A 23,977-nucleotide genomic window follows, 5' to 3' on the forward strand; every position below is an offset into this window, starting at 1 on the left:
TTTGCATTTCCCTACCAGTGTATCAGGGTTCCAATTTTACCATGTTCTCACCAGCATTGGATGTTGTCATTCCTTTTGAGTATAGCCATCAAGTGGGTGGATATGAAGTGGTAAGGGATTGTAGTTTTAATATGCATTTTCTTTATCAAAATTGATATGTGTTTGTTAGACATTTGTATATCTTTTTTAAAAAAGATTTATTTATTTATTTGAAAGAGTTAGAGAGGCAGAGGGAGATAGAGAGAGTGAGAGAGAGAGAGAGAGAGAGAGAGAGAGGAGGTCTTCTGTCCACTGGTTCACTCCCCAGATGGCCCCATTGGCCAGAGCTGTGCCGATCCGAAGCCAGGAGCGAGGAGCTTCTTCTGGGTCTCCCACGTGGGTGCGGGGGCCCAAGGACTTGGGCCATCCTCCACTGCTTTCCCAGGCCATAACATAGAGCTGTATCAGAGTGCCCATTTGGGATGCCAACACTGCAGGCAGCATCTTTATCTGCTACGCCACAGCGCCGGCCCCTGTATATCTTCTTTGAAAAGATATCTGTGCAAATCTTTCAGCCATTTTCTTCTTTTATTGCGCTGTCTTATTTTTCATTTGTAAGATTTGTTCTATGTGGTGTAGATATAAGCCCTTTATTAGACCTGTGATTTGTAAATGGGTCTCTCCATGCATGTCCTTGCATTTTCTTATCTGTGTCTATTGAAATCAGATGGTTTTAATTTTGATGATATTCAACTTATCAGTTTTTCTCTTTTAGTGTCAGATCCAAGACACCTACTTAACCAAGAGAGCTGTTCCCTATGTCTTGTGCCAAGGATGAAAAAACAAAACACAGAAAAAAACTATTGATTTTTATTCTTTGAAACACTAAGAATCATCTGGATGCTGGAACAAGGGGTTTGGCCATCTCTGTTTGCTTTCTGGTTCAGTGGTTGTGGTCGTGATGGGTGGCAGGAGGCTGGATGTGTTGTTGTCATTTTAAGTAATTATAACTTGGCCCCAGCAGCCGTCTGCCATGCCTTCTGCTGATCCCCGGCCTACAGAACTTCCTTCCCGCCTGTTTGCTCTCAGTTTTCTCTGCAAGTGCCCCAGCCGCAGGCAGCCACGCATCGGGGTAGAATTGCTTCTCAGATGAATCTGTATCTTCTAAAATTCCCTGCACATTTTCCTCTGCGCCCAAGAAGGTGGCACTGTGGATGCTCCTTCCAAAGACAAGTTCTTGAACTCTTAGAAACAGACTTAGTTCTGGAAAATTCAACTCAAATCATGATAAAGTGCAAACTCGGTAGCACAGCATCTAGGATCCCTCCTGTCCTGTGTCCCCAGCCCCAGCTGGGTGCTTGACAAGCACACTGCACCCTGGGTCCCTGGTGACGTTCCCCACGGCTTCCCTCTTCTCTGCCCAGAGTGCACTTGTTACTCTTCCAAGGCACAAGGCAGAGTTCAGGTTCCACCCCTCAAAGTTTCCTTTGGAGCAGAATTGGGTGTCTCCTACCTCAGGCTCCCACACTGGGCTCAGATCCTGCTGCGAATGGACTGCTTCACATTTAGTTGTATTCTCATAGAGCACACTTCTCTCTCCTAGGCCCAGATTGGAGTACCTCAGAGGTAGGGATTTTTTTTTTTTTTTAACAGGCAGAGTGGACAGTGAGAGAGAGAGACAGAGAGAAAGGTCTTCCTTTGCCGTTGGTTCACCCTCCAATGGCCGTCACGGCTGGCGCGCTGCAGCCAGCGCACCACGCTGATCCGAAGGCAGGAGCCAGGTGCTTTTCCTGGTCTCCCATGGGGTGCAGGGCCCAAGCACTTGGGCCATCCTCCACTGCACTCCTGGGCCATAGCAGAGAGCTGGCCTGGAAGAGGGGCAACCGGGACAGAATCCGGCGCCCCGGCTGGGATTTAGAACCCGGTGTGCCGGCGCCGCTAGTGGAGGATTAGCCTATTGAGCTATGGCGCCGGCTAGGGATTTCTTTTAAGAGTTATTTATTTATTTGAAAATCAGAGTTACACAGAGAAGGAGAGGCATAGAGAGAGAGGTCTTCCATCTGCTGGTTCACTCCCCAAATGACCACAGTGGCCGGAGCTGCGCCAATCTAAAGCCAGGAGCCAGGAGTTTCTTCTGGACTTCCCACATGGGTTCAGGGGTCCAAGGACTTGGGCCATCTTCTGTTGCCTTCCCAGGCCATAGCAGAGAGCTGGATGGGAAGTGGAGCAACCAGGACTCAACCGGCACCCATGGGATGCTGGCACTGCAGGCAGTGGCTGTATCCACTATGCCATAGTGCTGGCCCTAAGGGATTATGTTGAATTCACATTTGAATCTCTCCTGGTATCGGAAACTTAATGGTTAGGCAATAAATGTTTTTAATTAAGATAATTTGATATCAACCTTACAACTGTCAGTATACTCATTTTTTAAGAAAATGCATTTGAGAGACAAAGATCTTCTGTCTGCTGATTCACTCCCCAAATGCCCACAACAGCCATGACTGGCCCAAACCAAAACCAAGAGCCAGTAACTCCATCTAGGTCTCTCTTGTGGGTGGCAGGGACTCAACTACTTGAGCCATCGCCTGCTGCCTCCCAGGGTGTGCATGAGCAGGCAGCTAGCATTGAGAGTGGAATCCCAGCTCTCTGAAAGAGAGTGCAGGCTTAGTGACTGCTAGATCAAATGCTTGCCCTGCTAAGTGCACTTAGGCATGCCCCAGTGCTGCAGCTCTAAACCTTGTAAGTCAAGATGAGAACTCTTTCCTCCTTTAAGTGCTGTCATCTTAGAAATGCCCGTCTGGCACTCCACTCGGGCGTCGCTGCCTTTTATAGCATCATGCACTTTCTTCTCCATTTTATAGGCTTGCCCTGCGGTTAAGATGTTCAGTGTCCAGTTGTAGAGATTGCTGTCACTCACTTTCCCTCTGCTGAACAGAATCTGCTCAGAAATGGTGAGAGCATAGCTGTCCCCACCCAACCCTTGCATAGTATCTTCCAATCATGACTGTGATTCTTTGCTTCCTGCTTGTCTTCTTGATAGCTTAGCCTATCTTGTAAGGTCTGTAGGGATATGAGAAAACATTGAGAATTTGTATGTTCTCTTCTTATACCCAACTTTGGTAAGACTCAGAAGTTAGCACTGGGCTCCTGTTGAGGATTGATGGAGCTGCTAAGGCTAGTTTTGGAAGGGTGTGTAGCCTTCCAAAAACCAAAACCAAAACCTTTTGTCTCTGCAAGGCTGTGAGAGGGGTTGGAGACCTACTATCCCTGCTTGATACTCTAGCAAGGGCCTAGAACGCTCTTATGTAAAATTCATAAAAGCCTCCTTCAAACTGACTACCTGGGCCTGCATAAGATACTGCTGTGGGCCTAGTGAGGTTTACCTGCTGGATCCTGAGCCAGCCGACTGGCCTGGGCAGAACCTTCAGCAGTATCTTCTAGATATTCCTGAGTGACCACACACCTGCAACCCCAGGAGATCCTTCTCAAAGGAGTGTCTGCAGGCTCTCCCTCCCATATCACATCCCTTGGCCATTGCAGCTATTTGGGGAGTGAAACAGTAGATGAAAGATCTTGCTCTTTCTGTCTCTCTCTCTGTAACTGTGCCTTTCAAATAAATCTTTTTTAAAAAGTCACATTCACTTTCTAAAAATATAAAAAATCATTCATCACAATATAACCTGGAAATTTATTACATCTATAACATTTCTTCTTTTGTTGCATTTTCTTTGTCCTCCTATTTTATTTGTTTGTTTGTTTGTTTAGGCTTCTCAGCTCTCTTTCCAGAGGATACAAATATTTGCCTTTAGGAATCATACTCAACTTACCCACAACAAATGTCTTCTGAAAAATCAACTGGAGAGACACAAAGAGGTAGTAACTCTAGATTTATTGTTCTTATCAACCAGCTTGATAAGAACCAGACATTTTTCTGTTCTGATTCTTCTTGGGGACTGCGCTCTCAGAATAAGAACATTCTTCCTGGGGCTGGCCTTGTGGTACAATGGGTTAACCAGAAGTTTGGGAAGCCAGCATCCCATATCAGAGGGCTGGTCCAAGTCCTGGTCACTCAGCTTCTGATACAGCTTTCTGCTAATGCTCCTGGGAAGACAATAGAGGTGATCCAAGTACATGGGCCCCCACCACCCATGTGGGAGGCCAGGATGGATTTCTTGGCTTCTGGCTTTGGCCTCGCCTCGTTCCAGCCATTGCAGCCATTTGGGGATGAACCAGTAGATGGTAGATCGCTTGCTTGCTCACCTGCTCTGCCTTTCAAAGAGATAAATAAATCTTCAAAGATATACTACATTCTTCCTGATGGCATTCTTACACTGCTCTTTGATTGGCCATTCCTTTGACACCATCACAGTGGAACATACGGTTTTGATAGGGTCTACTTAAGTGGCAGTGGAAAGACAGCATGATCTTCTCATAGAAAAAGTGATTCCTGAAATGTCAGCGTCTTTTAGTACAGACAACAAAATATTCCAAAAATCTTCAAACTGTTGACTTGATTAAACCTCGCATTACAGAGAATATTGATTCTGATGTTCAGGCTTTTACAGGGAGCATGGCCTCCTAAAGCAGCCATCTTTAACTTCCTGGAGTCTGAATCATATTCTAGTTGCTCAGAGCAAATCTGATGTATTTCCTTAGGAGCCAGTGGCCATTTGTTGATTTATTTATCTTTGATAAATGCAAATTTTTCACATGGCCCGTTTAGAGAAAATTAAATGCACCAGGAGGTAAATATTCCATGCATTACTCTGCTCTTTTCGCTGGGAAACCCTTTGTAGTACAGCTTACAGATCAGCAAGTGACTGAGGTTTGTTCTTTCTGCGAAATAGCCGCTGGGTGGAATGAAGGATTTCCAGCTATTTGGTTTATGATAATACAGCTTCCCCAGCCCCGATAGCAAGTGGAAAATACAATTCTTCATGTCGTGTCAGACTCTATCCCTCATTTTCATGGTCCTGTGGTGATTACACAGGCCCTAGATACCTTAGCAAAATGTATTTTGAAATGTTGCTGTGGAGATTACGGTAATCTGTGACAGGCAGGAGTGATGTCCCTTCGACTTGCTAACTCTAGGCCTTTTGCTGCCTCAGCCCCCAGCCCCAGCCCCGTGTTTGCAGAAAGCCCAGGCTACAGAAATGAGCAATGCAGAAATGCAGCTGCATTTGGTTTAGAAATCCATCCGCTGAGTGACACATATTAGTAGTTTTTATTTCCCTTTTAACAGATTCATAAACATTATGCGTATTTATGGAGTACTATGAGATGTTTTAATACATGTATACATCATATTATGTTTAAATCAGGGTAAATGTATCTGTCTACTACTCAGAGGTTAATCATTTATGATGAAACTTCAGAACCCTTTATGGTTTGCTGACGTCACAGGTGGTGGGTTAACCCACTACACCACAATGCCAGACCCTGGCTTTTTATTTTTATTTTTTAAAAAAAAATTATACAGTGTATTATCGTTATCTTTAGTCACCCATCTGGGCAACACAACACCTTCTTTTTCCTTGCTGAGTATCCTAGTTTGTTAATCGATTCACCTACTGATTGATATTTCAGTTGTATTTTCAGTTTGAAGCTGTTAGGAAAAAACACAATTTTTTTTTTCTCTTTTAAAAATGCTTCATGGACACCTGTTTTCACTTCTCTTGGGTAAATAGTTAAGTGCAGAATTTCCAAGTCATGAATAGGTGTATGTTTAACCGTATAAGATATAGTCTAAACATTTTTGCAAAGTAGTGGTCCAATTTTGGACTCCCACTTGCAATGCATGTGAATTCCATTTTGCTGCTCATCCTTGCTGATATTTGGGGTTGTCATTAATTTTAGTTTAATCACTCTGTGCATATGAATTCTAGTTCTTTTGGCTTTGGTTTGCATTTCCTTGATGACGTGCGGTATTGGGCATCTCCTCGTGTGCTTGTTGGCTGTGTGTCTTCTGTGAGATGCCTGTGTAAATCCTTACCCAGATTTAATATTGGATTGTCTTTATTTTAAGATTTATTTATTTATTTGACAGAGTTGCACAGAAAGAGAAGGAGAGTCAGAGAGAGAGAAGTCTTCTGTCTGATGATTCACTCTCCAATTGGCCGCAATGGCCAGGAGCTAGGAGCTTCTTCCAGGTCTCCCACGTGGGTACAGAGGCCCAGTGACTTGGGCCATCTTCTACTGCTTTCCCAGGCCATAGCAGAGAGCTGGATCGGAAATGGAGCCACCAGAACTCGAACTGGCACCGATATAGGATGCTAGCACTGCAGGTGGCAGCTTTATCCACTACACCACAGAGCTGGCCTCTGGATTGTCTTTTTATTATTGATTTGTAAGAGTTCTTTATATGTTTTGAATACAAGTTCTATATTTGATGCATGTTATGTAGATATTTTCTCCAGTTTCTAGCTCTCCTTAAATGTTCTTAGTAGTGTGTTTAAAAATTATTTTCATCTACTTGGAAGGCAGACCAACAGAGACAGAGAGTTCTTCCATTTGCTGGTTCACTCCCCCAGTGCCTGCAACAGCCAGGTCAGGGCCAGGCCACATCCTGGAGCAAATAACTCCAACCATGTCTCCCATGGGAGTGTCAGGAGCTCAAACACTTGGGCCCATCGTCTGCTGCCTTCCCAGGTGCATTAGCAAGAAGCTGGATCAGAAACAGCCCTCTGATATGAGACAGAGGCGATGCAAGTGGTGACTTAATCTGCTGTACCCCAGCACCTACCCCGAGGTGTCTTTTGAAGAGCAGAAATGTCAAATGTTGATGAAATGCAGTTTACTGTTTTATAAAATGATTAGTATTAGGAGTCCCATCTAAAGAGTCTTTGCTAACATGAGGTAACAAAGAATCTGCCTGTGCTTTCTTCTAGAAGCTCAGTGGTTTCAGCTTTTACACTTAGAACTGAATTCTATCTCCATGTAATGAGTTACACAGATTCATTGTGCTCCCTGTGGATGTCCTGATTTTCTAGCAGGGCTTCTTTTTAAGCTTGATAATTTTTTTTTTAAATAAAATGTATGTGGAGGGAAAGAGAAAGAAATGCAGCTAGGAGGAAGGCAGAGCAGGTGGTATCAGCCACCTGGCTGCAGGTGACCCACTGATTCTGCTCGTCCAGTCATCTTGCTCCCAGACTCATCACTAAGATGAGACAGTAGGACAGCCGCCCTGTAGAAAGTCACTTCTGGGGGGCCAGTGTTATGGCCACCAGGTTAAGGCACCACCTGTAACACCAGCATCCCATATGAGTGCCGGTTCAAGTCCCAGCTGCTCTACTTCCAATCCAGTTCATTGCTACTGTGCCTGAGAAACCAGCAGCAGGTGGCCCAAGTGCTTGGGCCCCTACCATCGATAAAGGGGACCCAGATGGAGTTTTCAGCTCCTGACTTAGGCTTGGTACACCCTTGGCCATTGTGGCCACCTGGGGAGTGAACCAGCAGGTGGAAGATCTCTCTCTCTCTCCTTCTAACTCTGACTTTCAAATAAATAAAATAAAAATCTTCAAAAAGCAAATGCCACTTCTGAAACTCTCTCCAGAAAAGACTCCAGGTTTCCTTTGCCTAGAGCATGCTCTCTGTGATGGGATGGTAACATTCACTGATCCATCACACGTGCCCCAGGATTTCCCAGATCATCTTGTGGAGTCACAGGAAGACATGTCATCCACCACCACTCTTCTGGAAAACCTCGCACACAACTGGAACATGGTTAGGATACCAAGAGTTTTAGAGGCCTTGTTATTGCAGTGGAAGGGTAGCAGGTGCTTGTTACCATCTGTCTAGTGTTTCCAATGCCGCAGTCACTCGGCTCTCCTGTCCTTGCACCAGCTGATCCTTTGCTGCCCACTGGCTTCATTCCGCTCTTGACACCTCACATCCTCTGCTTACTAAGCATGACCTTTGGCCTTTGTTCCTGCTCTGAACTTCTGACTCACTCTTTGTTCCAGACTCGCACGCCCCCTCCGCATTTCTTACCGCTTCGCTGTTCACTCCTCCGTCCCTCTGTAGCAGCTAAAGCATCTCACAGACTCTCCTGGCTGCCTGCTATGTTCACACACTCACCCTGACTCTTTTAGCCTTGGGCAGGATGGAGGGGTCCATGCAGAGAGAGAGCATGGCAGGCATTCAGAGTGGAGTCGTCTCCTCTGTTTAAGATAGCTGTGATTGGATTTGGAGGGGGAGGGGGGTTGAAGATGGATACACTTTCTCTTCCGGGGCCGGCACTGTGGTGTGATGGGTAAAGCCACCGTCTAGGACGCCGGCTTCCCATGTGGGCCCCGGTTTGTGCCCCTTGCTGCTTCACTCCTGATCCAGTTCCCTGCTAATGGCCTGGGAAAAGCACTAGAAGATGGCCTGACTGCTTGGGCCCTATCTGCATGGGGGTCCAAGTGGAGTTCCTGGCCTCTGGCTTCAGCCTGGCCCAGTCCTGCTCTCTCACTGCACCTGTCACCTTTCTTCCAATCAGCTCTCTCTCCCCTGAGGCCGAGCCTACCAGTTAGTCTCAAATAACTGAGTAGACAGGTTGGTCCGGTCAACATTAGTCTCATACCTACGGACTTTACATTTGCCATGCTTTGATTTTTCTCTTGGATCTCTCAATTATCATTATCTCTCATGATAATGTTTCCGTCCTTCCAAATGCTGTGTGAAGCAAAAGAGATTTGAGAAAGCCAGATAATTTCATGTGTTGCAAACAACTAGATTTCACTGTAACACCTTGCTATTTTTGATGATCTAACTTCAGTGTCCCAAAGGCTTTTCAGGGTTTTTTTTTTCCGCTAAATAAAAAAAAAAAAAGAAAAATTCCTTTGGACTAGTTCTGTGGCGTAGCAGGTAAAACCGCTGCTTGCAGTGCCAGCATCCCAGGTGGGCACCGGTTCAAGTCCCAGCTACTCCACTTCCCAATCCAGCTCTCTGCTATGGCCTGGGAAAGCAGTAGCAGATGGCCCAAGTGCTTGGACCCCTGCACCCGCATGGGAGACCCGGAAGAAGCTACTGGCTCCTGGCTTTGGATCGGTGCAGCTCTGGCCACTGGGGCCATCTGGGTACTGAAGCAGCAGATGGAAGACCTCTCTCTCTCTTTTTTTCTCTCTCTCCCTCCCTCCCTCTGCCTCAGCCTCTTTGTAACTCTGCCTTTCAAATAAAATAATAAATCTTTTTTAAAAATTCCTCAAAAAAGGGCCAGTGCCATGGCTCAATAGGCTAATCCTCTGCCTGCTGCGCTGACACACCGGGTTCTAGTCCCGGTCAGGGCACCGGCTTCTGTCCCGGTTGCTCCTCTTGCAGTCCAGCTCTCTGCTGTGGCCTGGGAAGGCAGTGGAGGATGGCCCAAGTGCTTGGGCCCTGCACCCGCATGGGAGACCAGGAGGAAGCACCTGGCTCCTGGCTTCGGATCGGCACAGCGCTGGCTGTAGCGGCCACTTGGGGGGGTGAACCAACGGAAAAGGATGACCTTTCTCTCTGTCTCTCTCTCTCACTGTCTAACTCTGCCTGTCAAAAAAAAAAAAATTCCTCAAAATATCATTAATATATTTTTAGCTTTCTTTTTGTACAAAATATGTCTAGAAAGATTCACAAAACTTATCAGTGTTACTGCCTCCCAAGGGAGAAACCGGGTTGCTGACTGATGCTTTTGCTTTATGCAGTCCTTCCTACCTCTCTCTGCGTGTTGTACCCTGTGTGCTCACTGCCCACCTTTCAGAGTGTGTCTTCTCTACATTGTCCTAACGTGCTGTTCCATTCAGTGGCCAGGATCAGCATGTGGGGAGAGCCACTCACACGGATGCAGTGTGAAGAGGTCCCTGCAGCTGTGCTGTGGACAACTCTGTGAGGGTCTTCTGTAGACATTCAGAAACAATTTGTGTAAATTTTTAACATGCATGACTAAATCTGATGATTCTGTGTTCTTATTGGCTAATTACAACTAAAAGGATGGGGGGGGGGGGGGGGGTCTTCTCCTAATGTGGCAATAGGAGATGGCTAAATGTTCCAGAACTTTTCAAAAGAACTGGAGAAGCTAGCCTGGTACTTTACATTTTTTGCGAGTGTCCTTAAACAAATGACCTGCTACTCTGTACCATGTTTTCCTTATCAGTTGGCAGTTTTAATAACATGTGCCTTTTAAGGTTGTTGGAAGATGGCACAAGTTATTTCATGGAGGAGACCCAGAGCGATACCTGACACTAGCAGAGTGCCCTGTGAATGGTAGCCAGTGTGATTGGTTTATTTCCTCATCTGTTAAATGGGTATATTAAGGCCTGCTTTCCCATTTTCTGTGGTTCTTATGAATATCAAATAAGATAATCAGTTATAGTGATCTGACAAAGGAGATTTCTTGTTTCTTTTTTAAAATATTTATTTTATTTATTTGAATACAGAGTTACAGAGAAGTAGAGACAGACAGAGAGAGAGAGATAGGTTTTTCCATCTGCTGGTTCACTCCCCAAATGGTTGCAATGGCTGGAACTGGGCCAATCCAAAGCCAGAAGCCAGGTCTCCCATGCGGGTGCAGGGGCCCAAGCACTTGGACAATCCTCCGCTGCTTTCCCAGGTGCATTTGCAGGGGGCTGGATTGAAAGTGGGGCAGCCAGGACTCAAACTGGCGCCCATATGGGATGCCGGTGCTGCAGGCTAGGGCATTAACCTGCAGTGCCACAGCGCTGGCCCCAAGGAGATTACTAATCATTATCAGGATGTGTTCAATCATCAGTTATTGAGGTAAAAACCACCTGTTAAGTGTTTGCCTTTCCCTTCAGTCCCTCTGTAGATACTAGTTTCCAGATTCATTATAGATTTCTTTGGTCTAGCAGGAAATCAGAATCTGTCTCTCTATCTGTCTAATCATGCTTGCTGTTTAAGTTAGGATTTTATTCGTGTTATTCGTTTTACAAGTGACAGAAACACAATTGGAAATTCTTTAAGGCAAAGTGCAGAATTTTGGCCTGCTTAATTTAAAAGTGTAGGAGGTACAGGCGTGGCTAGGATCCAGGAGCTGAAATGACATGGTCACAGTGTGTCAGCGCTGCTCTCCTCTGGGCCAAGGCCCTTTGGGCAGACTCTTCCTTTCTGATGGTGGTCAGCAACTCCAGAGGTTTTTTTTTTTTTTAATTTTTAAATTTAAATTCTTAATTAGTTTTTCAATATTCAGTATGATTTGTAGACACAGCATATTTCTTAAAGCTCAAGATAGGTTTCCTCACTGTTGGAAAAGGTCATTACAGTCTGTATACTTGCTATTCCCAGACTACTTCTCTGAGATGCATTCATGGTTGCATAGGTGAGTAGAAGTAACCCTGACTTTGTGGACACATTGCTCATTAGTAGCTGGCCGTGTCTTACTAACCTTCGCTCCACAGCCTCAGACTCAAAACCTGGGATTGAAAAGCACCAGCTTAGGTCAGGGATGGACATTCATGTGCTTCTGCCTGATGGTCAATATTTAAACTATGAAAAGTCACCTGTCCCAGGCAAGATGATGTCATAGCCACTTAGTTACCGAGCAGGGCCGGCCCCTGTGGGCCATCAGAGCACTATGTAGTGTGTCATAGGACATCCCACCATGGAGCACATTTGTCAGCTAGCGTGTGGAGTGTCAGTCCTGTCACGTGTGCCATCAACATTGCACCTGCCCGTGTTGTGTTACTGAAAAGCACAGAGCAGAATGATAGCAATGCATGAGTTTCCTATTCTGGTAAACAGCTGACTTACTAGAATTAAAATAATGTCATCTTTCACTTGAGACAAAAACAAAGGTTTCCTTTCTAAAGACAGAACCTTTTTTAAAAGATTTATTTATTTATTTATTTATTTGAAAGTCAGAGTTACACAGAGAAGGAGAGGCAGAGAGAAAGAGAGAGAGGTCTTCCATCCACAGGTTCATTCCCCAATTGGCTGCAACAACCAGAGCTGTGCTGATTTGAAGCCAGGAGCCAGGAGCTTCTTCTGGGTGCAGGTGCCCAAGGACTTGGGCCATCTTCTACTGCTTTCCCAGGCCATAGCAGAGAGCTGGATCGGAAGTGGAGCAGCCAGGACTCCAACCGTTGCCCATATTGGGACGCCAGCACTACAGGCAGTGGCTTTACCCAATACGCCACAGTGCTGACCCCATGACAGAACTTCGTAAAGTAAGCAATAGGAGACCTCCTTTTCTTGGGCTTGAGTTGAAACTTGTCAAACTTTAGGTTTTTCTTTTGACATATATAATAAATGGTGCAAGGGGACATTTACTCTGTGATTTGATATGACCTTAAGACCAAAGAAGTCAGGGAACTATGGATTGCATTTCTTTTCTACTGATGCAAAGCTTGCTGAGGAGGGGAGATTTTTTTATGTCAGTTTCACAGGCTCTATAGGCAAATATGAAAAGTTGGTTTGAATGGAGTGAAATGAAAGATTAAATGGCTTTGCTGCTTATCATTATTCTCCATCATTTTAACATTTGTTAAATTTTTATCATTAGAGTGATTTATTTGCAGAAGACAACCTTCCGTTTGTCTCATTCAAATGTACTTTCCAATGTCTTTTGCAAATATTTTTGCTGACGACAAGCCATATTGTTCTCACGTATTCCTCAGCTTTGCCGGAAGAATGCAGCTATTTCCACTTGGGTGTTTTATCCATTTTAGTACAGTTAACTTAGCACAAACAATTTAGTTGTAGTTCGCGATTGCTACTTAAGGGAGAATGACCGTGATTTTCCAGGAGGGGAAGGGCATTGCCGTCGGCACTGAGAGTGCATAGCCATGTGCCAAGCACATTACTGCTCCGGAGAGAGCGAGAGCTCCATTTGCTGTCGCCGTAGGGTTTTCAGTTTGATTGTGTTCTGGAGCCATCACGCTGTGTGGGGCACGCACGCGGTCACCACTGAAGGGGTACGTGGGAGGAGTGGGTGATTTTTCCATGAGCAGGAGTCAGAGCGTGGGCTGCGCCGTGGCTTTGTCCTCCCTGGCTGAGCCTACAGTGCAGTTTGTGGCTCATGGGCAGCTGACTTGCAGTCTTGAGGAGAGAGAGCACAGCTTCTGTTATTGGAGTTCGCGGCTTCCCAGCACTGCAAGGATTCACTGACTCGGGTTCTTAAGTAAGTGCTGTCTCCGTTATTCTCACAATTGTCCCCTTTTTCTTCATCAGATGGGTGTGCTGATAGAGTATATCCCATGGTACTCTGACAAGCTAAAAAAGATTGATTCTTTTATATGAAGTAGTCCCATGGTTTCATCCTTATTTTGAAGGACACAGTTAAGACAGCCAGAGGACATTAATAAATGAACTTACACTAGAAGTTGTATTTTTGCTGCTTAAGACCTTTCAGGTGTTTCCATTCATGAGTGCATCTTTGGGAACGTGTTTTGGCCCCCAGGACATATTCAGAGCTAGGCATTTACATGGAATAAATTGCTTTCACACAGGTATCAGGCAGGTAGGCCAGGTTTCCCAGCACTTGTCTCTGTTCTGATCAGTATATGTCCTAAGTAAGATCCGCTGGTCCTAGTGCCACTTGTGCCATTTATTTTCATTTTCCCTTGAAGCTGACATGTGAATTCAGAGCTAGAGTTTCAACGGAGACCTAGGTAGATCTGATTCAGTGATCTGGGTGTGCCCTGCACACACAGGAGGATGGACTGCTTTGTGTTTGGATCACAGAAGGTTGGGTGAGCTTCCATGCCTGCGTCTCAGTTCTCTATGGCCGTGAATGTTCCCTGGTTGTACTCTGGAGAGACAAGTGTCCTGCCTCTTAAATGAAACCACACAGTACGGCCGTTTCATTCACAGAACAGTCTTTCTAGAAGTACATTTAGGTTTAGCGTATTATTTTGATGTGTTTTGCAAGAAATATCCTACTACAAATTTAACCAAGTTCAAATCAGATTTCAGTTGCTAATAGAACATCTGTTATCAGCGTTGTGTCGTTCTCCTTTTATACAGTTAAGCTCTATTCCACACACAGACGTGGCATGACAACTAATTTGACCGTACTAACAAGAGTTTGGGTTTCAAACCAAGTAGTATAAATGTATAAATGGGCTTGACTAGATTGTGGTCATGCTGTCTATCTGAATAGAGGCTCAACTTCAAATGTTTAAAGTCTCCTTGTCTTCCTTTCATTGAATTTTTTTCCTGACAAACATTTAACTACCCATAAATATCAGTGTGTCTTGGGACAGTGAGGAGCAAGACAGGTGCAGTCCGTGCCCTGGAGAGAACTGCACTTGAGTGGGACAATGGCTGCTATAAAAATAGACAATCATACACATCATAAAACCCACAGAAATAATTGAATGATTAAATTTGTGGGAACTACCCCAGTTTGCATTAACAGCATCCCTGCCACCTGGAAAGAGAGCCATTGGTCACATCACCTGTGTTGATTTCTCGAGAAGACCTGATGGAGCCTCATTCATTCCAGGTGGGAGTTTGCCTGAGTCCATAGCCAGGGCTGTGTATGTGCTGCCGTTGGTCTGCAGTGTGTGGAGTGCTTCTGTAAGCAAGAGGAGAACAGCAGGACACAGAGACAGGGGAGACACTGGCACAGAGCCTGTACACGCACACGGTCATTTACCCGTCAGTCAATGCAGGAGACATGACGTCTAAAACAAGAAATAGCAGGAATGTGAAAGTAGAGGAGAAATGATGTACACTTTGCATGATCAGCCAGCAGTTCTTGGAGATGACTTTTTATCTGCTCTCTAAGGAATAAATTGGACTTTGGAAAGAGATGGAGGCGCCTCAGCACTTACAGCACAGAGATTTCAAATGGAAAACGCATCAGGATGGGATCAGGGACAGATTTCGCTCGACATCGCTGCAAATATTTCTGAACTGATCTTAGCCAACTTATGAATAAATGATTATTCCAATCTTGAGGGTTAAATATTTAAAAGTGAGCTCCCTCTTAGAGTTCATGTATAATACACGGCCGATTTTCAGGGCTGCAGACTTCCTCTCTTCATTTCCTTCTTTTTAATACATTATCATTTTTTTTCTCTCACTCTGTCCTTTGCCAGTTTCCTGCATGAAAATTATTTAAACGTTGCGCTCAAATCTTTTGAGGAAGACGAACGGGAAATTCAGGGATCTCGGCAGGAGGTGAAGCTAAAACGGCTTAAAATCATGCCAAGAAGGACGTGCGTGCCCGCGGGCCCGGTGACCCTGATCCTCCTCCTGTGCCGAATGATCTGCGCGCTGGAAGTGCCCCTCGATCGTAAGTGTTAACCCCTCAGAGCTGTTGGGCCCTGGAGTCCAAAGTCTCCCCTGTTGTGTGGATGCAGAAGGTGGCTGTGACACTGAAGAGCCCATCACAGTGAAATCAGCTTTGACCTTTAGCACCTGGTAATTGCCTTCAAAAGGACCAAGGCAGGGGCGGCTGTGAAGCAGTGAGCAGTGCAGAGCCCTGATCACTGTGGATAGGTGGCTCTAGGTAGAAGCATCTGCAAGAAGATGCTCCCAGTCACATTAGACTTGGCCATGCATCTCCTAGACTTCGCCTCTGCCCTCCTGTGCTGAGAATGCCCTGTGAAGACTGGGGGCCAGTCTCACTGCCAGCCCTACACCAAATACATTCCTCTTAGTTCAGACAAGGCACTTTTTGCTTTCTAATATTGAATCTTAAAAATGAGTCTAGAGCTAGGACAAGTGTCTTATCTGGAGCCTCACGAATAGTTGTCTTTGCTTGAAACGTGAGCAGGAGACGGTGCTGCAGATGTTCAGGATAAGTTAAGTAATCTGCAAAAACACTCAAGTAGGGCAAACAGCAGCTACTGCATCTGCCCATTCTTTTCCTAATAGTGAAATATCCCCTTTATCTTCTCTGGTCTGGGTGGCCTGTTTGTGAGAAGTAAAGATAATGTAAGTTTCAGCCACTCTCTGATCCTGCCATGCAAAGCAGAATTTCAGCTGTGGATAAATTACTGTACTTCAGAACTGATTCATTCTTTACCCCTAGTCTGTATGGACCTCTTTAAGCCCATTAGCTTCCTGAATAGAACATCTGTTTGGCGAGCTTTCCAAGGTGCCAGGGAGATGGCACTTCCCTGGGGCTGTTGAGTTGTTGGGATGTCATTTATTTTTTTGTCACAGAGATTGCATCTGCCAGTGCGAAGACATGAAGAAGAGATGTGGTTCCCCCCCCCCCCCCGCCACTTCGTTGTGTTCCTTTGCTGTGTTTGTAGAGAATGAAGAAAATAACAGTACTTTCTTGTTTTTTACAATGCTCATCCAGTGGTGTTCAGGATTCCAGAAATGTCTGATTGCTTGAGCTCATTGAAGTAGGATTGTTTATGGAAGCGTTTTCCCTAGTAGATACACAGGAGAAAAATAAAAGCACTTGAGAGCAATGCCTTTGTTCTCTCTAGATAATCTCCGTCTTAATCCGACTGCTCAGTCTAACAAGCAGAGGCAAACAGTCACCTGTGGCTTATTCAGTCATCACTGCTAATGGGGATGAGGTGCAACCCTGATGAAAGTAAAGTCCCAGATAACCCAGGTGCTCCTTATTAACCTTTGCAAGTAGTAATCACAGGCGGCCCTGCAGAATGATTTCAATTGCATGCTCTTGTAATTCCTTCCCTGACCCTACTTCTTAAGATCCTTCCCCTGGTACATGAACAGCTCACTGGGCTAGCACCAGCAATCCCTGGGTGACTGAGGAATTCTGAAGCAGAGAGATGCCAAGAGCCTGAAAAGTTCAATTACTGGCTTGACTTGGAGATTAACCATGGATATATATATATAAAAATCTGAAATCATTGTTGGACTTGGCTTGGATGGAGCATTGTCATTATAGCAACGCCCTATTGTTAGATATGATTACCACATGCATTGTGATGTCTGGGGTAATGGGATCAGACACTACACAGTGTGTGACAACTCACATTAACTGTAAATTTCAGCTGTTTTTCAAATTGAACATAATTGCTTGTCCAGTGCAGCATGTATGGAACAGAGTCCAGCGTTCTTATTTCTGGAAGAGCCTTTTTTCTTTTCTTCTTCTTTTTTTTTCCCTACAGCATTGCTTTTGTTTTCCCTTAGGTTTAAAGGGGAATCTACTGCAGGAATCAGCTCAAGACCATTGATGCAAATTTCTTTCTCTTGCACCTTCCCAGCCTTGGTGTTCATTAGTTGGAGTTTTTTTAGGTCAAATTGAATAGACAAGATGCCCCTTTTATCCTCAGGCCTCTGACATTCTTATTACTAACATCTGATTTTCTTTAATCCTGTTTGCCCACTCACCTGCTGATATTGATGGGGAAAAAGCAAAACTTCTTGAAGACTGTAAGTGTCTTTCTATAAATTGCTGGGCAGTGTGAAAATTTGGCCATGTCTTTGTTTTTGGAATTAATACCATGAATTACATGCACAGTTTCATGTTTTGTGATGAGTGCCTTTTTAAGCCTGTGTGTTGACCGTAGTTCAATATTGCATTTAAGTACCAAGGAGCCAAATGCATTATATTCCCTGCATGAGTTCTGAAGACTCGGGGGTTGCAATTTCTTTTACCAATACGCTGCTTTACTAATTTCCAAGCTTTGTTCATATCTGATGTAACTCAATGAGAAAATTCACAAAATTCAGAGGCATGATCTGGTTCTAAATGCTACTGCATTCTTGCTGAAACGAAGGTACCTCTTCCGGTGATTTTTAGAAGATGGGTCCATGTGGCTATCTGAGTCAGTAGCTACATGCTCGCTCTCATCCTTCTTAGCCTTTGGGACTGTGTAGAGGTGTTTCTAGGAGCCACACAGCAAAGCAGAACACTGTGCAAGAGACAGGCAGCCCACGCTGACATGAGTCCCAGGAGCTTGCTCTAAGCAAAAACTTCTGGTGCGTCTGACAGCCGAGCAGTATCTGTCACCTAGCTAAAGTCAATTTTCAGGCTTTTTGAATGTTCCTTTGCTGATGGATCCATCAGGAGAATTATGTAAAATCACATTTTCCCTTTCTACAGCAAAGCAGTTGGTAACTGCCATGTAATCAGAGCACACGTTATTTTATGAATCCTGCCCGCAAACCTAGGGGGTAGATGCTACTTTTTGACCTCATTTGCCTCTCAGAGAACTGGGATTACAGACTTTAGGAAATTTGCTTGAGGTCTTACAGCTAGTAAGACACAAACTAGTTCTTTACTGCCAGACCAAACTGCTAACCAGCCCTGGAGCATGATGGGCTAGGAGAGCAAGTGTTCCCCAACTACGATTGGGGCTGAGAAGAGCAATTGGCTTAACTGAAAGTTGAGGGGAGTGAGATACTGCTAAAAGGAAGGGAAACTGATACCATCCCATATCCTGTAATAGGTACACAGTACTGTGACAGTAATGAAGTTATCTGTTGACCTATGTCCAAAGTGTTGCTTGGATATTTACTTAGAGATGTCTAGGGAATAACAGGCCAGACAAGAGAACATAACCATGTGTGCTGACTTCTGAGATTTTGAATGTGGGAGTGATAGGTTTAGTCATGGCAACAATTACCCAAGAGAGAAAAGATGCAAATTTATCTCATAACTTACATTTCATTGAAAGCCGTCATTTGAACCTATGGAATCAGAAGATTTCTCATTGTTGCATCAGAAAAGAAACTGTTAATATTAGGCTTGTGTTTGTACTTGTTTTCCCAAACTTTTAGTGTGGGAAAATGCACTTTGTGAATGGCTGTAAGGTTTCTGAAAAGTTATGCTTTGGCTTCGCAGTATTAGGAGACTTTTAGTTGAAAACCTACGGACGTATGTGCTACCACAATAGAACTTATGGAAAATATTGGTAGCATCTTAGTGTAAGGCAAGTGATTTTGTTATGGGGGAAAAAATGATTGCACTTATGTTATTAAGTGACTCATTGCTTTACCTTGTTCTTCTTTCTGCAATTAAGTGGTACAACCTCCAACCATCACTCAACAGTCTCCGAAAGATTTTATTATTGACCCTCGGGAGAATATTATAATCCAGTGTGAGGCCAAAGGCAAACCTCCTCCAAGGTGAGTGCTGCTTTCTGTGTGCTGTGGGGATCATGTGATCTCTCTGAATATAGGAACAAGTTGGGCAATGTCTGTAGAATAAGGTAGGCCAATAAGGTAACGCACCACTGCTTTTTCAGACTTACTAGGCTACCCTTTGATTCCTCTAACTAACCTCCTGGCCCTTTTCAGCCCTTCAAAGTTATTGAGGATAACTTCTTAGGATCTGCAGTGTCATATATGTAGGCTTACTTGTTTTGCCTCTCCACTTAATTAGAATGACTCCATTCTCAAAAAAAAAAAAAAAAAAAAAAAAGATTACTGAATTTCTATACTGATGCCCTTCTTCTAAATGTCAGAAATGGTGGGGAGCAGTAGAAAAAGTCGTCTCATGCTGCTTCTGACACCAGTGGCCTCAATGACATGGACATGGGTGAATCCCTTTTCTCTGGCTTTAGGCTTCCTTATCTGTACATTAAGGAGGTGGGGTCTGATGACTCCCAAGATCCTTCCTACCTCTACAGCAGCCTATCACATAGTCCTACATGGTTTTTCCAAGCTTGGTAGGCATCAGTATTCATTTCTCCCTGGGGATCCTGGCATGACATTGCATAGCATCCTGGAGTTGGGAGAAACGTTGGTAATGCAGCCCACACATTTGCAGATGGAAACCGATACCCAGAGATGCTAGGTAACGTATCCAGCGTCCCACAGAGGATGATCCCTAACTTTTCCAGTGATATGTGGGAGTTTTGGAGAGATGTGTTACTATTAACTGTAATATGGACTTTTAAGTAATAAAGAAGGGAAAGTTTCTAGGTGTTGTGTTTCCAAGTATGTCTTCTACAGACCTCATTAAACTATCCCACCTGAAGAAAAAAATTTGTCCCAACATGTGAAAAAAGTTGACTTGTTCTAAGGCTCTCTGTGTGTCAAAACCTCCATCAAAGGTTTCCTTCAAAGCCATATATGTTCTACCAGACTCTTGGGAACTCTGTCACACAAGCCCTGATGTGGTGGCCTTGGATGGACTTCCTTCTGCTTCACACTGACTAAACACCACTTGTAAATCCGCAAAGTAGAATCTCTCCTCCTCAACATGATTGATATTTTGCAGTGGACAGTTCTTTGCTGTGGGGCTGGAAGCTGTGTTGTGCATTGTGGGATATTTAGCAGTGTCTCAGCCTGTACCCACTAGATGCCGGTAGCAGTCCGGAACTACCTGCCCTACTTGTGGCCGTCACCACACTGAAGACAAGGGCTGTATAGGAAGGGAAGTCCAAGTGGGTCCAGGAAACACTGAATTTAGAGGTTGATTCATTCCTTTATATGAAACTGGCTTCTGACTGGCGGTGGTGCGTTTAATTACACAAGCTCTGTGAATTTTTACTTAACACAAGCTTTCATGTAAATAAAACTGAGGGAGAGAAATCTCACATGACAGTTTGGCATCCCTCCTAAGGAGTTCACAAAATTGTATCTAGAACTTAAAATTTGGAAAATGCGCTTTATATAGAATTACCTCTTTTTAAATAATCAACATTTAAAATACCCCTAAGTTTGTATTTTTAAAAAAGTTTTATTTATTTCAAAGGCAAAGAGAGAGAGAGATCTTTCATCTGCTGGGTCATTCCCCAGATTCCTGCAACATCCAAGGCTGCACTAGGCTAAAGCCAGAAGCCAGGAACTCCATCCTTTCTCCTGTGAGGAGGGCAGAGAATTAAGTACTGGAACCAACACTTGCTGCCTCCTAGGCTGCACAGTAGCAGGAAACTGGATCCAAAGTGGTGCTGGAACTCAAAACCCAGGCGCTTTGATATGAGATACAGGTATCCCAAGCGACACCTTAACGCTGTTCTGAACATCGGCCCCAATAAAAATTATTTTAAGTCTAATAACAAGGCTCTAAGATAGTATGCTTGAGAAATTGACTTAGAAAAGTGACAAATATTTGTGTTAGATGTGGTATTATTCTAAGGAAGATACATACCTTAAAATGTACACATACCACTTTTTTATGTTAGTATTCAACAAAACATTTTAGGTATGGAGCCCGTATACTTTTTCAGTGCCTGTTGGGGCCGGCACTGTGGCATAGTGGGTAAATCTGCTGCTTGCAGTGCCGCATCCCATATGGGTGCCAGTTCAGGTTCCGGCTGCTCCACTTCTGGTCCAGCTCTCTGCTATGACTTGGGAAAGCAATAGAAGATGGCCCAGCTTGGGGCCTCTGCACCCATATGGGAAACCTAGGAGAAGCTCCTGGCTCCTGGCTTCAGATTGGCACAGCTCTGACTCTTGTGGCCATTTGGAGAGTGAACCAGCGGATGGAGGAACCTCTCTCTTTCTCTGCCTCTGCCTCTCTGTAACTCTGCCTTTCAAATAAATAAAACAAATCTTAAAAAAACTAATTATTATTTCCAGAAACCCATAAAACTTGTGGAAATTTGTTGAAGAATAATAATGTCATTTCTCTGGTTAATTAACAAACTTGACCCTTTCTGTGTGGGCAGCTTTTCCTGGACCCGTAATGGGACTCATTTTGACATAGATAAAGACCCTCTGGTCTCCATGAAGGCTGGCTCAGGAACACTCATAATCAACATCATGAGTGACGGGAAAGCAGAGAGCTACGAGGGCGTCTATCAGTGTACAGCCAGGAATGAACGCGGAGCTGCAGTTTCCAACAACATTGTCGTCCGCCCGTCCAGTAAGTGCCACTGTTGACAGACACAGCCCTTTGTAAAGTACACACCAGTGTTACATCATGCACATGCTGCCATAGAACTTCACGAAGTTGGTAGGGAAAATGGAGTTAGAAGATGTTTATATTGGTGCAAAACTTTTTAAATCCATGCATAGTTTTCTCTCTTTTTTTTTTAAACTTTATTTATTTGAAAGGATGAGTAGCGAGAGGGAGGGAGAAAAAGAGACCTTCCAGCCACTGGGTCACTCCTCCTGTGCCTGCAACAGCCAAGCCAGAGGCAGGCCAAAGCCAGGAGCCAGGAACTCCATCCACATCTCCCATGTCCATGGGCAGGGGCCCAAGCACTTGGACTATCATGCACTATTTTCCCCGGCTGCATTAGCAGGGAGCTGGATTGGAAGCAGAGAAGTTGGGACTTAAACTAGATATGGAATTCCAGTATCACAAGCAGCAGCTTCACCCACTGTGCCACAATGCCAGCCCCAGGTTTTTAAAATTTTTTAAGGTTTTTTATTTTACTTGAAAGTCACAGTTACACAGAAAGAGAAGGAGAGGCAGAGAGAGAGGTCTTCCATCTGCTGGTTCACTCCCCAATTGGCCACAATGGCTGGAGCTGCGCCGACTTAAAGCCAGGAGCCAGGAGCTTCTTCTGGGTCTCCCATGTGGGTGCAGGATCCCAAGGACTTGGGCCATCTTCTACTGCTTTCCCAGGCCACAGCAGAGAGCTAGATCGAAAGTGGAGCACCGAAACCGGTGCCCATATGGGATGCTGGCACTGCAGGTGGCAGCTTTACCCGCTACTCCACAGCGCTGGCCCCATAGGTTTTTCTTTTATTTTCTTTTTTTATAACCTTTTTTTTAAAGATTTATTTATTTATTTGAAAGTCAGAGTTACACACACACACACAACACAGAGAGAGAGAGAGAAAGAAAGAGAGAGAGAGAAAGAGAGAGAGAGAGAGAGAGAGAGGTCTTCCATCTGCTGGTTCACTCCTCAATTGGCTACAATGGCTGGAGCTGCACTGATCCAAAGCTAGGAACTAAGAGTTTCTTCTGGGTCTCTCACGTGAGGGGCCCAAGGACTTGGGCCATCTTCCACTGCTCTCCCAGGCCACAGAGAGCTGGATTGGAAGTGGAGCAGCCCCAGGACTCGAACCAGCGCCCACGTGGGATGCCAGCACTGCAGGTGGTGGCTTTACTTGCTACACCACAGTGCCGGCCCAGCCAGGTTTTTCATATATGCCTTTCTCGTGAACTTTTTGAGGACCTCTCATAGGCATAGATTTCAAGAATATTTTTGTGCCAAGATAAACATTTCTTTTACTTTCATTTCCACAAACTTCTTGAAGTTCTCTCATGTTACAGCTTCCAAAATTTGGACATTGCTTTGCATGAAAATCATTGCTCCTCTCCCTTTTCTCCTAATGAGCTCCTCGACCTAATGACTGCCCAATACGATTTATCTTTGATGTAAGTCCTAAATAAAATTCCTTCGTTAAAACAAGAGTATTTCATCCCCAAATTTAATCTTTTTTTAAAGATTTATTTATTTTTATTTGAAAGTTACACAGAGAGAGGAGAGGCAGAGAGAGAGAGAGAGAAAGAGAGAGGTCTTCCATCCGATGGTTCACTCCCCAGTTGGCTGCAACAGCCAGAGCTGTGCCAGTCTGAAACCAGGAGCCAGGAGCTTCTTCTGGGTCTCCCATGCAGATGCAGGGGCCCAAGGACTTGGGCCATCTTCTACTGCTTTCCCAGGCCATAGCAGAGAGCTGGATGGGAAGTGGAGCAGCCGGGTCTCAAACTGGCGCCCATATGGGATCCTGGCCCTTCAGGCCAAGGCATTAACCGGCTGTACCACAGAGCCAGCTGCATCCCCGAATTTAATCTGAATATTTATTTTTCAAGTCTCTAAGCAAAACTCCTATGGCTGGATGGAAATACATTCAGTATGATATGGGTAACCAAAGTTTTAAGTGTCATTTCTTTAAATATTTGTTTCTAGTTTTTCTCCAGGAATAGAGGTCTCACTACCATGCTATCATGATGGCTCTTTCTGAGTGGTTACTACCCAAGTCTTCTTTTTATTTATTTATTTGAAAGGCAGAGTTACAGAGAAGCAGAGAGGCGGTAGGGGTGTGGGGAGGGGGGTCTTTTGTCCACTGGTTCACTCCCCAGCTGGCTGCAATAGCCGGAGCTGCACTGATCCGAAGCCAGGAGCCAGGAGCTTCTTCCAGGGTCTCCCACGCGGGTGTAGGGGCCCAAGCATTTGGGCCATCTTCCAATGCTTTCCCAGGCCATAGCAGAGAGCTGGATCAGAAGTGGAGCAGCCAGGAC

General features: G+C 44.7%; 1 protein-coding gene across 24 annotated transcripts in view; it reads left to right on the forward strand.

Moving 5' to 3' along the window:
* Positions 1 to 23,977, forward strand: part of NRCAM (neuronal cell adhesion molecule) — a 325,016-nt gene that overhangs the window by 226,522 nt on the left and 74,517 nt on the right. For 12 of the 24 annotated variants that reach the window (XM_070071141.2, XM_070071138.2, XM_051849676.3 and 9 more), the window contains 3 exons: positions 14,997 to 15,193; positions 18,855 to 18,960; positions 21,450 to 21,646. In XM_070071141.2, the coding sequence (XP_069927242.1) occupies positions 15,103 to 15,193; positions 18,855 to 18,960; positions 21,450 to 21,646 (394 nt within the window). In that variant the 5' untranslated portion in view covers positions 14,997 to 15,102. Of the gene's footprint in view, positions 1 to 14,996; positions 15,194 to 17,244; positions 17,263 to 18,854; positions 18,961 to 21,449; positions 21,647 to 23,977 lie in introns of those variants that run through there. The other 12 variants (XM_008258359.5, XM_008258365.5, XM_051849677.3 and 9 more) reach the window with 3 other exon arrangements.

Source organism: Oryctolagus cuniculus, chromosome 3 (assembly GCF_051225735.1).
Source record: "Oryctolagus cuniculus isolate XC-2025 breed Fujian yellow rabbit chromosome 3, ASM5122573v1, whole genome shotgun sequence".
Lineage (NCBI taxonomy): Eukaryota > Metazoa > Chordata > Mammalia > Lagomorpha > Leporidae > Oryctolagus > Oryctolagus cuniculus.